Raw genomic sequence first — 16,450 nt, 5'->3', positions numbered from 1 at the left:
TTTACCTTCCTACGCTTCCACTTTTCTCTCCATTTTGCTTTATTTTATTTTTCTGATTCTCACAATTTCTTTCTTTGCATTTTGTTCTTTCTGCCATCATCATGTTCTTCTTCTTGCAGAAATTGCTATTATATTTTTTACACATTTTACTCCCATTGGTGGGCGTGGTCTCGATCGTTGACGTCACGCCGGTGTCCCCCGGTGCAAGCTACGCGGCCGTTTTGGGGCGGACAGAACACACACACACACACACACACACATTTTGATAGCGGTTATGCTGAATCTGTTAGTCGATGTGTGTTTCCTTCCCCTCATCCTGTAAGCTCACGGGACACGGCGACATGGCTGCGCGAGGAAGCGGAACAGAAAATACTGACACGACTGAGGTGAGTGCTGAAACCGGCATTTCTCTCTCTCTCTCTCTCTCTCTCTCTCTCTCTCTCTCACTCTCTCACACACACACAACACCCCACAATACCGCAGTAACACGATAAATGCATCCCAGAATAGTACAGTAGGGTTGGTTACCATAGTAACCTCATTTACACTGGGTTCCGTGTCGTGTTCCGATTGAGACGCAGCTTCCATCATCACCAAACATATACAACAGACATGTTACACACACACACACACACACTGCTTTTTTTCTCCTTTGGTTGTGTATTCTGTTTTTTCCCCTGGTAACTTGACGCCACAAACCGGAAGTGATAGGGCTTCACAGGACGCTCGGACGCTGTACGCACACACACACACACACACACAAACAAACTTGACATTTCTTTTTTCTGTGTTGTTGTTTTTTGTTGTTGTTGATTGAAGCTGTAAAGCAGAGTAAGACGCCACGTAGTCCGCGACCTTCACGGGAAGAGTTTTGCGTGATTGCGTGATGATGACGTCACTACTGTGTGTGTGTGTGTGTGTGTGTGTGTGTGTGTATATATATATATATATATATATATATATATATATATATATTCACTCTCTCTCTCTCTTATTCTTTATGCTGTGTTTTAGGATTGTGATTTTATTGTGTGTGTGTGTGTGTGTGTGTGTGTGCCGAGTTCTGTATTGTGATTAGGTCAGAAGGTGTTGATTACTCCTCTGTAACAGCAACTATAACAGTAGTTTTGGTTTATTTTAATGCACTCACTCTGATATGTTACTGTTTCCAATCTGTGTGTGTGTGTGTGTGTGTGATGTGCGCAAGGAGTCTCCAGTGTCAGCGTTGTGTAACAGTCAGAGGTGAAACTGGAACTTTAGGTTTTCCCACATACTCAGGACAGAAGATTATTAACTTGAGAAAGAGAATAGAGAGAGCCGCTGAGGGAACAGATGTTTATAGCTGCTATAACAGAAGAGACAAGAGACACTTCACAACATCAAATGTAACAATAAACAGATAAAAAGTGGCATGTCGTTCTTTTATAAATGAATAGATGTAATAGTTAATAGGTTGCTGTGGTGTGAGAGGAAGAATCACTTGGAGTCATGCTATTAGAGGAAATGAATCAGTTTCCGAGAGATCACAGTAACTGCTGATAATTTTCCTCTAACTGCATAACAGAGTAACTTGTTTCTTCTGGATTGTTTTGTGGATTAAATGATGATTTATAATTAGAACCTAGAATTATTTTGTCTTTTTCCCCATTGCTAGACATCAGGTTTTATTAACAAACCCTTCTGACTTACTCTTTGCCTTTAGCACATTTATATTATAAATACATAATTACAGATCTTTTAAAGATTCTCACCACTGACAGTGATGGATGACTGTGTGTGTGTGTGTGTCTCTGTGTGTGTGTGAGGGTGAGAGAGACATGGCACTGACAGATGCACACTACACTGTCAGTACCCCTTTGTCTGGCAAACACCATTCTCACACACACTTGCACACACGTGTGGTTTCCACACTCGGTTAATAATTTATTGATATTAGGCATGCTCACACACACACACCATGCTAATCTACTTACACATCAAAGCTTATCTAATTCCTTACCTTGTGTGTGTGTTGCTCAGGCAAGGAAAGGATAACTAATACTCTCTCTTTTGCTTTCATGTTTCACTTTAAAATGACTATGTCCAGACACACATGAGGACACACATGTCCTCATGTGTGTGTGTGTGTGTGTGTGTGTGTGTGTGCACAAAAGGATATTAACTTAAGTGGATTACTCTCATTACAGTATTACAGCTTGTTCAATCCTTTTGCGCGCACACACACACACACACGCACACACAGAATATGACGTGTTAGTAGAGGCTGGTGTATAGTGTCTTTCACAAGTTGCTGAAACTTGTAAGAAAAGCTGCACGCAAAGACAAATATTTAAATACTACATGATGGCTGCTCGACCACGAGCATTACCCAGAATGCACTGCAGATGAACCTATAACAATTTTTGGTTTCTTAAAGTGCATAAGGTCTCTAATGCTGAGTTGTGAGATATGATAGTTGGTTCAGGGAGATGTTTTTCTCCTCTTGTGCTCAAAGTAGAGGGAGACATGAAACAGAATTCCTGTTCGCTCCGCAGGGGTTCCATCATGAGTCCTGCTGAAGGATGAGTGGGCGGGGCTTTGGTTCAGCAAGAATTTGGGCCTAAGCGAAGGCTTTGCTCCTGGCCTTAGTTACATGTGAATGAAGGCACCAGCTCAGAATGGCCTTTAATAATTCACTGCAGTGCCTCATAAAACCTCAACCTCTGAACCAACAGCACCACCTGGAGCCCATCAAGTCTCCGCCCACAAACTCCTCTAACATTCACAATCCAGAGTCTTAACAGCTTAAAGATGAAATATTTGAACACATCGAACATAGGACTTGACAATTTCTGATATTCTCAGATTTATTCTGTTATTGTAATTCGCTCTGACTGGTGGTCAGTCAACAGGTAAAAGTCTATGGCAAAAAACAGAATGTTTACAGATGACTTGACAGAGTTTTTCTTTTTAGTGCTGTAGTCATAAACACTGTCCTTCTGAACACACACTGCTGTCTTCACTCGTCTTCACCTCTATACTGGAATAGACGAGGATGAGGACGCCTTCCACAAGGAGCCTCAGATTTCCCTCCTCGTGTCGTCTCAGGGAGTTTTCCCTCGACGCAGCTGCCTCTGGATTGTTCATTAGAGACTTGAAGCCAATGGATTTCTGAAAAGCTGCACTGAGATGATGCCCAGTGTTAAAGAGCCATTTAAGTCAAATTCTAATAAATTGAACTGAAGTATTTGCAGCTTGTGTGATTTCTCCTGTGCTAAAGTGTGTTTGTGTGTGTGTGTGTGTGTTTTGTGCAGGACTGCTTTGAAGATGCCTATGACCAAATCCCAGTGTGAGTACGCTCTTATTATATGAGAGTATGTTCTTATATAATGTTATAGAGATGTTAAAAATGTGTTATATAAAATATACAAATTAGGATTGAAAGGTTGAGCAGAAAGCGTGTGTGTGTGTAGTGCCTCTAGGATGGACCTGCCGTCATCTATAGAGGAGTGCACTCTGGCTCTCAACCTGCTGCTGAACAACAAGTTCACTGAAGCTCTGGATGTCCTCAGACCCTGGTACGCTAATACAATGCTTCAATCATGTTAGCTTTAGATACTAGGGTATTTCATCTGATAAATTAAACATGTTTACATTAAAAACATTTTGCAGATGTGTGTGTGTGATTTACAGGTATAAGGACAGTGTGTATCATGCTTTGGGATACAGCAGTATTCTGGTGATGCAGGCAGGAATGACTTTTGAGAACAAGGACATTCAGGTTGCCATGGCAGCCATCAAAGAGTCTCTGCAAACCTGCCAGAAGTAATTATGGGATGGTAATGTGGAATTCAGTCTAGCAGGCTGTGTCCTGCAGGCTGCAGACTCACTGAGTGTGTGTTTGTGTGCGCAGGTTCAGGAAGAGAAGGTCGATGGTGGACTCACTCTCCAGTTTGATCTCTAAACAGTCATCTAATGGCCTGAAAGCTGGTGTGTGTCTCTCAGTATATCGGTTGTCATGGTAACCATGTCTGTGAAAAAAAAAAAAAACTGTAAAAACCTGTCTGTTATGAGCAACTTGTCTGTCTAAACATTGGTGTTCCCACCCAGATAGCTCCACCCCCAGACAGCCCCAGGTCTAGGAGTTAATTCTAAAAATGCAGCCAGTCGACTCGAATATTTTAGAATAAATTCTGCACAATGAAGCTGATTCAGTTCACATTCACACACAAATGATTATAAAGTGAAGGAACAGGAGACGCTGCTGTCTCACTAATGCCTCGTTCCGTGACTCCATTGATCTTGCAGTCAACTCCAGTGTTTCAAATGTCCAGGATTCAGAAACACCAGAATCGGAGTTGACTCCAGATGTCGAGAGTCAAATAGCAAAAGTTTGCTTTTACTGGACCCTGGATTAGCAAAGATACAGTATAACCACCATGCACATGCACATAGACACACACACACACACACACACACACACACACGCACACCATAGAAGAAAAGCTTGTGCAGCCCTAATTGATTTACATTTCTGTTAAGGACACTGTGCTGTATATATACATATTTTGTGTGCGTGTGTGTGTGTGTGTTTTTGTTACAGAGGAGATGCATGCAGAGATTTGTTATGCTGAATGTCTGCTACAGAAAGCTGCGCTGACCTTCATACAGGTCTGTCACTGTGTGTGTGTGTGTATATGTGTGTGTGTTTGTGTGTGTTTGTGATGGTGATGTGTCTGTGTGTTTGCAGGATGAGAACATGATCAGCTTCATTAAGGGTGGCATGAAAATCCGCACCAGCTATCAGATATACAAGTGAGTCTACACACACACACACTCGCTCACTCACTCACTCACTCACTCACTCACTCACTCACACACATGCACGCTCGCTCACTCACTCACTCACTCACTCACTCACTCACTCACTCACACACATGCACGCTCGCTCACTCACTCACTCACTCACTCACTCACTCACTCACACACATGCACGCTCGCTCACTCACTCACTCACTCACTCACTCACTCACACACATGCACGCTCGCTCGCTCACTCACTCACTCACTCACTCACTCACTAACACACATGCACGCTTGCTCGCTCACTCACTCACTCACTCACTCACTCACACACATGCACGCTCGCTCGCTCACTCACTCACTCACTCACTCATTTACTCACACACACACACACACACACTCACACACACTCACTCACTCACTCACTCATTTACTCACACACACACACACACACACACTCACTCACTCACTCACTCACTCACACACATGCACGCTCGCTCGCTCACTCACTCACTCACTCACTCACTCATTTACTCACACACACACACACACACACTCACACACACTCACTCACTCACTCACTCACTCATTTACTCACACACACACACACACACTCACTCACTCACTCACTCACTCACACACATGCACGCTTGCTCGCTCACTCACTCACTCACTCACATGCACGCTCGCTCGCTCACTCACTCACTCACTCACACACTCATTTACTCACTCACTCACTCATTTACTCACACACACACTCACACACACTCACTCACTCACTCACTCACTCTCACTCATTTACTCACACACACACACACACTCACTCACACACTCACTCACTCAAAAACAAATCACTCACACGACCCACCCCATCACACACACACACACACATTATAAATCTCACTAATTTAACTGACAGGTAAGGGAAGTTAACCTGAGCCAAATTGATTTGTGTAAATATATAATTGTGTGTGTGTATGTGTGTGTGTGTGTGTGTGTGTAGGGATTGCCAGGATGTGCTAAGCGTGTCTCAGCGTGTGGACGGACACATTGAGACCTTCACACAGTTTGAAAGTGGAGTGAAGCTGGGCATCGGCTCATTCAACCTGGTGAGTGTTATTTTATTACTAAAGACCAAATCATTACACACACATAAACAACACACACACACAACAAAAGTATGTGCACCCTCAAAATCTGGGAGCCTTAAGCATGATTATTAATGTTTACTTATTTGTGTGTGTGTGCATGTGTGTGTGTTTGTGTGTGTTGAATGTTTTGTGCCAGATGTTGTCACTGCTGCCTGCACGAATCCTCCGACTGCTAGAGTTCATCGGCTTCTCAGGGAACAGAGTGAGACAAATGCACGCTCACACGCTCAAACACACACACACGCACACACACACAAACACACACACACTACATCCGGACCTCTTTTTTTTACACATTTACTGTTTCTGATTTTATTACAGTGTTAAGGAATGGGAGCATTGGTGTGTGTGTGTGTGTGTGTACAGGACTTTGGGCTGGCCCAGCTAAGAGAAGGAGCAGCGAGTCACAGTCTAAGATCCATCTTGTGTGTATTAACACTGCTGGTGTACCACACCTACGTCTGCCTCATCCTCGGTAACACACACACACACACACACACACACACAATAAAATCATGTCCCAAAACACAGCATAAAGTATAAGAGAGAGAGAGAGAGTATATACATATATATATATATATATATATATATATATATATATATATATATATATACACTATATTGCCAAAAGTATTCGCTCACCCATCCAAATAAACAGAATCTGGTGTTCCAATCACTTCCATGGCCACAGGTATATAAAATCAAGCACCTAGGCATGCAGACTATTTTTACAAACATTTGTGAAGGAATGGGTCGCTCTCAGGAGCTCAGTGAATTCCAGCGTGGAACTGTGATAGGATGCCACCTGTGCAACAAATCCAGTCTTGAATTTTCCTCGCTCCTAAATATTCCACAGTCAACTGTCAGCTGTATTATAAGAACGTGGAAGTGTTTGGGAACGACAGCAACTCAGCCACGAAGTGGTAGGCCACGTAAACTGACGGAGCGGGGTCAGCGGATGCTGAGGCGCATAGTGCGAAGAGGTCGCCAACTTTCTGCAGAGTCAATCGCTACAGACCTCCAAACTTCATGTGGCCTTCAGATTAGCTTAAGAACAGTGCGCAGAGAGCTTCATGGAATGGGTTTCCATGGCTGAGCAGCTGCATCCAAGCCATACATCACCAAGTGCAATGCAAAGCGTCGGATGCAGTGGTGTAAAGCACGCCGCCACTGGACTCTAGAGCAGTGGAGACGCGTTCTCTGGAGTGACGAATCGCGCTTCTCCATCTGGCAATCTGATGGACGAGTCTGGGTTTGGCGGTTGCCAGGAGAACGGTACTTGTCTGACTGCATTGTGCCAAGTGTAAAGTTTGGTGGAGGGGGGATTATGGTGTGGGGTTGTTTTTCAGGAGCTGGGCTTGGCCCCTTAGTTCCAGTGAAAGGAACTCTGAATGCTTCAGCATACCAAGACATTTTGGACAATTCCAGGCTCCCAACTTTGTGGGAACAGTTTGGAGCTGGCCCCTTCCTCTTCCAACATGACTGTGCACCAGTGCACAAAGCAAGGTCCATAAAGACATGGATGACAGAGTCTGGTGTGGATGAACTTGACTGGCCTGTACAGAGTCCTGACCTCAACCCGATAGAACACCTTTGGGATGAATTAGAGCGGAGACAGAGAGCCAGGCCTTCTCGTCCAACATCAGTGTGTGACCTCACAAATGCGCTTCTGGAAGAATGGTCAAAAATTCCCATAAACACACTCCTAAACCTTGTGGACAGCCTTCCCAGAAGAGTTGAAGCTGTTATAGCTGCAAAGGGTGGACCGACGTCATATTGAACCCTATGGATTAGGAATGGGATGTCACTTAAGTTCATATGCGAGTCAAGGCAGGTGAGCGAATACTTTTGGCAATATAGTGTATATATATATATACATACACTATATTGCCAAAAGTATTTGCTCACCCATCCAAATAATCAGAATCAGGTGTTCCAATCACTTCCATGGCCACAGGTGTATAAAATCAAGCACCTAGGCATGCAGACTGTTTTTACAAACATTTGTGAAAGAATGGGTCGCTCTCAGGAGCTCAGTGAATTCCAGCGTGGAACTGTGACAGGATGCCACCTGTGCAACAAATCCAGTCGTGAAATTTCCTCGCTCCTAAATATTCCACAGTCAACTGTCAGCTGTATTATAAGAACGTGGAAGTGTTTGGGAACGACAGCAACTCAGCCACGAAGTGGTAGGCCACATAAATTGACGGAGCGGGGTCAGCGGATGCTGAGGCGCATAGTGCGAAGAGGTCGCCAACTTTCTGCAGAGTCGATCGCTACAGACCTCCAAACTTCATGTGGCCTTCAGATTAGCTCAAGAACAGTGCGCAGAGAGCTTCATGGAATGGGTTTCCATGGCCGAGCAGCTGCAGCCAAGCCATACATCACCAAGTGCAATGCAAAGCGTCGGATGCAGTGGTGTAAAGCACGCCGCCACTGGACTCTAGAGCAGTGGAGACGCGTTCTCTGGAGTGACGAATCGCGCTTCTCCATCTGGCAGTCTGATGGACGAGTCTGGGTTTGGCGGTTGCCAGGAGAACGGTACTTGTCTGACTGCATTGTGCCAAGTGTAAAGTTTGGTGGAGGGGGGATTATGGTGTGGGGTTGTTTTTCAGGAGCTGGGCTTGGCCCCTTAGTTCCAGTGAAAGGAACTCTGAATGCTTCAGCATACCAAGACATTTTGGACAATTCCATGCTCCCAACTTTGTGGGAACAGTTTGGAGCTGGCCCCTTCCTCTTCCAACATGACTGTGCACCAGTGCACAAAGCAAGGTCTATAAAGACATGGATGACAGAGTCTGGTGTGGATGAACTTGACTGGCCTGCACAGAGTCCTGACCTCAACCCGATAGAACACCTTTGGGATGAATTAGAGCGGAGACTGAGAGCCAGGCCTTCTCGTCCAACATCAGTGTGTGACCTCACAAATGCGGTCAAAAATTCCCATAAACACACTCCTAAACCTTGTGGACAGCCTTCCCAGAAGAGTTGAAGCTGTTATAGCTGCAAAGGGTGGACCGACATCATATTGAACCCTATGGATTAGGAATGGGATGTCACTTAAGTTCATATGCGAGTCAAGGCAGGTGAGCGAATACTTTTGGCAATATAGTGTGTATATATATATATATATATACACAGTAGTGACATCATCATCACGCATAGCATCAAAACTCTTCCCATGAAGGTCGCGGACTATGTGGCATCTTACTCTGCTTTACAGCTTCAATCAACAACAACACCAAAAAACAACAACACAAAATAACCAACAAAACAAATGTCAAGTGTCTGTGTGTGTGTATGTGTGTGTGTGTGCATACAGCATCCAAGTGTGCTGTGAAGCCCTATCACTTCCGGGTTGTGGCATCAAGTTACTGCGGAAGAATCAGAAAACACAACCAAAGGAGAAAAAAAGCAATGTGTGTGTGTGTGTGTGTTTTACCCTGTAGTTTTCACACTTTAATGTGTGTGATGTATTACAGGAACAGGAGAAGGGGACTTGGTGGAAGCAGAGGCTCTGTTAGAGCCATATGTGGACAAATTTCCTAAAGTAAGAAGACAGACACACACACGTCCACACCAACCCTGTATAAACACAAAAAAATAATATCCACTTTCTTACACAGTTTTTCACTCTCTCTCTCTCTCTCTCTCTCTCTCTCTCTCTCTCTCTCTCTTTCTCTCCCGTGTGTGTGTGTGTGTTCTTCTCAGGGTTCTATCATCCTGTTCTACACAGCACGGATTGCTGTACTGCGTGGACATTTCCAGAAGGTCAGAATCAGACACACTCTTACTGTGTAGAGTCACAGATTACATACATTTGCTTACATAAACACAGTGTGTTTCCATTCAGTGTATGCTGTAAAATACTGCCAAGATATAGAGAGTTTAAAGCCACAAATAAAGAAGTGTGTGTGTGTGTGTGTGTGTGTCTGTGTGTGTGTGCGTGTGTTTAGGCACAGCAGAAGTTTGAGGAATGTATCAGTTCTCAGCATCAGTGGCATCAGATTCATCACCTGTGTTACTGGGAGCTGATGTGGTGTCACTCGTTCCAGCAGCAGTGGAGTGAAGCGTATCGTTACGCTGACCTACTGTGCAGAGAGAGCCGCTGGTCTAAAGTAACACACACACACACTCACACATACAGAGTCTTCGGATTTAGATTTCTTGTTTGTGTTCACTTCACAGATGTCAAACCTCAAGGTTCTATTCTATCACTATAGATCTGACATGACATCTGACGTGTCTGTGTGTGTGTGTGTGGCTGCAGGCGATCTATGTGTATCAGAAGGCTGCTATTCTCAGCATGATGAGTGAAGATGAGGTGAAGAACACTGGGGAGGACATTGTTGACTTATTCCGGTAACATACACACATAGATATATATATATATATATATATATATATATATATATATATATATATATATATATATATATATATATATATATATATATATATATTACATACACTCATGTATAATAGCCTGTGTGTGTTTGTGTGTGTGTGTGTGTGTGTGTATGTATGTGTTTGCAGGCAGGTAGAGGGGCTGAAGCAGCGTTTAGCCGGAAAGTCCATCCCCACTGAGAAGTTTGCAGTGAGGAAAGCTCGCCGATACTCAGGAGCCAAACCCATCACACTGGTCATCCCTGCACTGGTGAGACTCACACACACACACGCACACACTCTCTCTCTCTTGCTGTGTGTGTGTGTGTGCGTGTGCGTGTGCATGCGTGCATGTGTGCATGTGTTTGTGTTTGTGTGTGTGTGTCTATGTGCGTGTGCATGCATGCATGTGTTTGTGTGTGTGTGCATGTGTGCATGCGTGTGTGTGTGTGCGTGCGTACATGTGATTCATTCATTGTCATTGTTACAGTACTTACTCTAAATCACTAACTTGTTTCTAGGAGTTAACTTTAAATGAGCAGTAATTATTGAGACAGGAAGTGATGTAACAGGTAGTGCTTTGCATTAACAGGAAATGATGTACGTGTGGAATGGGTTCACCATTGTGGGGAAGCAACCGGATGCCACGGAGGCGTTACTGATCACTATAGAGAGAGCAGAGGAACAACTGAGGAATAATCCCAGTGAGTGTCGTCACACACACCCACGAACACACTCACACACACATATGCGCATACACACACCCATACACATGCACACATACACAAAGACTGTAAAACTTAACAGTTACATTAAAACTGATTAAATTAAATTAAAAACTCTCTTGTGTGTGTGTGTCTCAGAGCCTACAGAGTATCACACGGATGACGAGTGTTTGGTGCAGATGTTGAAGGGTTTGTGTCTGAAACATCTGGGCAGGTTATTGCAGGCAGAGCTCTGCTACTCACATGTCATCGCAAGGTGTGTGTGTGCATGTGTGTGTGTTTCATACACTCAGGATGTTTGTGTGTGGCATATGCTGAAGTGTGTGTGTTTGTACAGTGAGAAGAGGATTCATTATGATCATTATTTGATACCCTTCACTCTCTATGAGCTCGGTTTACTCTACAAACTACAGGGAGAGTTTGCCAAGGCAACGAGATACATCGAAGATGCCAAGTAAGTACACACACACACATAGTACAAGTAGTTTAATTACATTATTAATTTATTCCAGTCTTATTACTTAATGAATAGATTAATGATGTTATTAATCTCAACAGAATAAAATAAATGAATAGTTTGTAATCTGTGTGTGTTAATGAATACAGGGTGAATTATAAAGATTACTCAATGGAGTCTCGGCTGCATTTCCGCATCCACGCTGCACTGAACAGCCTGAAAGGTACTCCGGGAAACTCGCCATAGCGACGGCCACACCACACGCTGACCTTTACGATGGGAGCAGCATCGTTACAGTACTGTACTGAGTGAAACACTCGTCTATAAAAACACACCAAAGTGCTTTTCCTCCTCTGGGTATTAGCAGAGAGGAGAGGTTAGAACACACAAACACGCACACACACACAGACACACACATACTCACACACATGCACACATACACAAGTACATGCACACATACACACACACACACAAGTACACGCACACATACACACACACACAAGTACAAGCACACATACGCACACACACAAGTACAAGCACACATACGCACACACACACACACACACAAGTACACACACACATGCATACACAAGTACAAGCACACATACGCACACACACAAGTATTTGCACACACACACATACTCACATACGCGCACACACACATACACACACACGTGCATGTACATGCACACACACATGCACACACACCCTCACGCACACACACACACACACACGCTTGTACCTCAGCAGGTGTAAAACAAAACGTGAAAACAAGACAAACTTGAAATGGGGTTTAGTTGTTTGTATAAAAATTACATAAAGGGGAATAATGTATAGATTTTGTTTGATTTTCCTTTTAATCTTCTGTTATTTTTATTTCCCGTGATAATAATAATGCAGTTAAAATAATCAGTGAGCTGAAACACGCTGCAAACTCCAACATGGCTACTTTTACAGATGTACTGACTTCTTCTAGTTAAAGCTGCAGTATAACTATAATTATAAAAATAAATATAAAAATAATTATTAATGAGGCAGTCCTGCTGTCTGAGTGGGAGGGGCTTCCTCACTCACCTGTCAATCACAGCAGCACTAGCCAGTCATTGGTGTCTGCTGCAGTCCCGATGCGTTTGCACTCTCTGATGACTTGCTCAGCTAGCAAGTGCTGGAAATTGGCTATGGGTGATTTTGCGAGTCACACGGCTTTCTGACACGGATATTAAGTTACATGCTGCAGCTTTAAAGTTTTTTTTTATTTGAGTTATTTTTAAAGTTCTAGCACGTTTTAGACAATCATAAAGCCTTTGTTACTGATGCTGTGCTGATGTCTAATTGAGACACTTCCATGCTGCTCCACTGCATCTCTTCATCACCATGACAACTGGAAGAGCGACTCAGATACAATGAGAAACAGTAGGCGAGATGCTGCATGTTATTATTGAAAGTTGCAGAATTGTGTAATGAAGACACGCCCACATTTTATGATGTAATAGTTGTGACTCCTAAAGCGGAGGAGGTGTGCGGCGATTCAGCTCCTTTCAGACTCAGAACATTTACTGAAAACATTCGAGATGCTTTCAGGAGTGTGACGTCTTCTGTACGTGTTTTATTCACATCAAATATTTGTATTTATTTGTGAAAGTATGTGGGTGTGTGTTGCCCCTCAGGGTGTAGTGTGTACTATTTTATCGTCTTTTTTGCTGAACCTTTTAAACGACCCTCACCATGTCACAGCGAATGTTGCGTTTGTGTAAATGATGTTGATTTATTCAGACTGCTGTGTGATAAGAGATCAGTTCTACGATAAATCATCTTATTATCTGCATAAAATCCATCCCATAATACTCTTTCTAACCGAACGTGATTGTCTCAGGAGCTGAACTTAAACATTACTAATTCTACAGAATTAGTCGAAATGCTGGAGTTACATTTCTTGGGGTTTGGTTTAGACACAAAATCCTACATGTGAAAGTACAGAGTTCAGATCAGACACAGATTTAAACATTTTATAAATAATTATTAGAAAATTATAAACATAGATAAATGATAAATTCTAAACTAAAATAATTTGACATTAAATACATTAAGAAGATTAGACACAACATTTTAAGTAATATTTCAGAAAATCAGACATGAATTATTAAACTGGAGAATTAGATGTGGAACATTTGATGTTAACTTTATACATTTAGAAGAAAACACAAAGTTTTACTTCAGAAGATCAGATGCAAATTTTTGTCCATTTAAAATGAATAGATTCAGATCATATTTAGCTCAGATTCCCTTTCGATTTAGAATTGAAGATTAGATCTAAATCTCACACTGAATACTCTCGAGAGAAATAAAACTTTAAAATGAGTTCCTCAAAAAAAAAATGTGATGATCAGTTAAAGACAGTCAGAAAGGCTTGTGTTCCTCGTCTTGTGCTCGGGTTCGGGGTCACACGTATAGATTACAGCGTATACAGTGACACTCACTCACCTCAGCCAATCACATGCCAGCTCTGTGTACTGATTCATTAATATTCATGATCTGGCCTCAATGGCTCACTGGACACCAGCTCAATTACAATGGAGTTTTTCATAACGTCATCATCATCATCATCATCATCATCATCAGCCATACTGAGCAGCTCTTCACCACTGTTTATGCTTTAAACAAGTCAGAAAATACAAGCAGCTATTAAACACAAGTATTCATCATAAAAACAACAACAACAATAATAATGAGTTTAGACTGATTAGGATCAAAGTGTACGTTTTAGTTCTCTTTTATACTCTCTCTCTCTCTCTGTCTCTCTCTCTCTGTCTCTCACACTTTAAGGAATATATAGGTGAATCAGGTGGAATTGCTCCAGTTCACTACACTACACAGATTAAATTAATGATTTTTCTGTAGCGTATTATAATAACTGAACACAACTTTAGTCCTAAGCTGTAACGCCTATGTTCACACACAGAAATATTTGTTGCTTTACTCTGCAGCTTTTCACACATTCATAAAAATAAAAATAGAACATTAGGGCATTGATAAAATACATCGCAGAAGCCGCTTTAGTTTCATCCTCAAACACCAGCACATGAACTTTTAGGAGCTCTGCTATGTCACCGCTGTGTGTGTGTGTGTGTGTGTGTTTGTGTGTGTGTGTGTGTTTCAGCTGGGACACAGGTTCTTGGTGTTCACTCAGTCAGAGGATTTTTCCCAAGCCCATACTACAATACTAAATAGTGCACAAGTGCTTAGTTACAGGATTTACAGGATTTGCGCTGTGTTCTAATCTACACTCTGCTGCACTAAATATTCTGCTGGTTGTGTTTGTTAAGGCTGTATCCCAAAACATATACTACACTGCTAGCAAGTGTACTACATAGTGTTAGTAGGTGCTCATTTTTAGGAGATGATTAAGACATGAACTGCATACTAAATAGTGTGTATAGGCTTGAGGCTGTGTCCTGAACACACAGTAAACCATGTGATGATGTTTATAGAGCAAAGATGCCCAAACTAGGTAACCTTTGATTTGGCCCGCCATACCATCCGAGAAGAGAAGGAGAGGGAGGGGGAGTTGGGATGCCTTCGACACGGATCATCATTTCTAATTTAACATAACAGTTTTGTTTGTTTTATTGTTGACCTACAACAGAGTAAACTGAAATTAAATGTTTAAATAAAAAGTTGGAAATGAATTAGTACATTCAATAATGGAGAAATCAAGGCGGTGGCACACAGACGAGAAATTTTAGAAAGGTTTGGCAAGAGGGGTTTTTATTCACTGAAGTCAAATCAAAGGCAGTATGTCTAGTTTGCAAACAGTCTGTTGCTGTGTTAAAAGAGTGCAATATCTGTCGTCATTATGAAACAAAACATTCTGCAGCTTTCTCGAAGTACAACGGCTAGGCGTGAAAACAGAAGGCTAACGAGCTGCTTGCCAAACTTCGACCTGATCAGAGTGTGCCGCTATGTTATCAGACCAGTTATCAGATTTCCACTCTAATTGTTAAAAGTAGAAGAGCATTCACTACTGGAGAGTTTGTCAAAGAATGTCTTGCAGTGGCTGCAGAAGCAGTGTGTCCTCAGGTACGAATGTTCTCACAAATCAGCCTGTCAAGAAATACTGTTACCCAACGCATAGAGCTTGCATGGCCCTCGGTCAAATTTGATTTTTGGCCCTTCATAGGAAAAAGTTTGGGCATCCCTGTTATAGAGGAAGCTAAACACTACTAAAAGTGTTATATGTAGAGACTCCTGTTGAATAGGTGGTGTAGGGGGTTGAAGAGTATTTAGTGGAGTGGTGTGTGGTTTTGGACACAGCCTGAGTTTCCCAAAAATAACGTCTGATCTTACGTTTCACGCTCTTCACAATTCAGCCTGCATCTTTATTTTCTTATAACAATTTAATTATTAAAGCTAAATTATTATTATTATTATTATTATTATTGCTACAAAATCAAAGTTGTTGTATTTCTGTGTTCTGTACATTTTGTTCCTCTTCATTTCAGTAAAGCACCAAATGTTGATGTGTGTAAAAATGGAATAAAATTATGGAAAATATCTGTTGAGCTGAGTTGCAAAAGTTTTTACACCCCTACTACAAAAATAAAGAGGAATTCTAATTTATAACAACAACAAAAAATGCAGTGTGTTGATTTCACACCTTCTTCCGTCAGTAACACAGTCAAACAAAGCACTCGAATAATCTGAGCTGATATTATTAATGAATAAATAAAGCAAAAATAAATTACAAAAGTTAGGGCCTCCGTTCTGAATGTGATATGAATCTTAAATTAAATCATTTGGGTTCCTAAATTTGATAACACGTGTGTATGTAATGAAATGTATTTTATTACACTATTACATTATTATTTATTACTCTACTGTTTGCTCTGGTGGTGAGAGCTCTGGCCTTTATACTACACATAAACACTAGCATACTGTGTAGTACTGAAGTA

The 16,450-nt window shown here is 42.0% G+C and overlaps 1 protein-coding gene across 3 annotated transcripts; it reads left to right on the top strand.

The window, feature by feature from the left end:
- Window positions 1-91: 91 nt before the first annotated feature.
- On the top strand, window positions 92-16,052 carry LOC131366333 (tetratricopeptide repeat protein 39B). 3 transcript variants are annotated; one of them, XM_058410723.1, is made up of 19 exons: window positions 93-386; window positions 3,294-3,328; window positions 3,453-3,557; window positions 3,673-3,804; window positions 3,893-3,969; window positions 4,583-4,650; window positions 4,730-4,794; window positions 5,786-5,891; window positions 6,070-6,135; window positions 6,300-6,408; window positions 9,416-9,483; window positions 9,645-9,704; window positions 9,890-10,051; window positions 10,204-10,295; window positions 10,470-10,590; window positions 10,912-11,023; window positions 11,183-11,300; window positions 11,382-11,498; window positions 11,651-16,052. In XM_058410723.1, exons 1-19 carry the CDS (start codon window positions 294-296, stop codon window positions 11,745-11,747), a joined length of 1,803 nt encoding a protein of 600 aa, XP_058266706.1. In that variant the 5' UTR covers window positions 93-293; the 3' UTR covers window positions 11,748-16,052. The 3 variants fall into 3 exon arrangements, with proteins under 3 accessions (XP_058266707.1, XP_058266706.1, XP_058266708.1); XM_058410725.1 differs by having other exon boundaries at window positions 94-386; window positions 3,652-3,804; XM_058410724.1 differs by lacking the exon at window positions 3,673-3,804 and having other exon boundaries at window positions 92-386.
- Window positions 16,053-16,450: the final 398 nt, after the last annotated feature.

Source organism: Hemibagrus wyckioides, linkage group LG15 (genome assembly GCF_019097595.1).
Source record: "Hemibagrus wyckioides isolate EC202008001 linkage group LG15, SWU_Hwy_1.0, whole genome shotgun sequence".
Classification (NCBI taxonomy): domain Eukaryota; kingdom Metazoa; phylum Chordata; class Actinopteri; order Siluriformes; family Bagridae; genus Hemibagrus; species Hemibagrus wyckioides.
This window is presented reverse-complemented; position numbering and strand designations above follow the sequence as displayed.

Excerpts from the sequence above, each read along its gene's own strand:
- LOC131366333 (XM_058410723.1), top strand. The coding sequence starts at position 294 with ATGTGTGTTTCCTTCCCCTCATCCTGTAAGCTCACGGGACACGGCGAC. Across the intron at positions 4,795-5,785 it reads ACCAGCTATCAGATATACAA|GGATTGCCAGGATGTGCTAA; the intron begins GTGAGTCTACAC and ends GTGTGTGTGTAG. Across the intron at positions 11,301-11,381 it reads TACTCACATGTCATCGCAAG|TGAGAAGAGGATTCATTATG; the intron begins GTGTGTGTGTGC and ends GTGTTTGTACAG.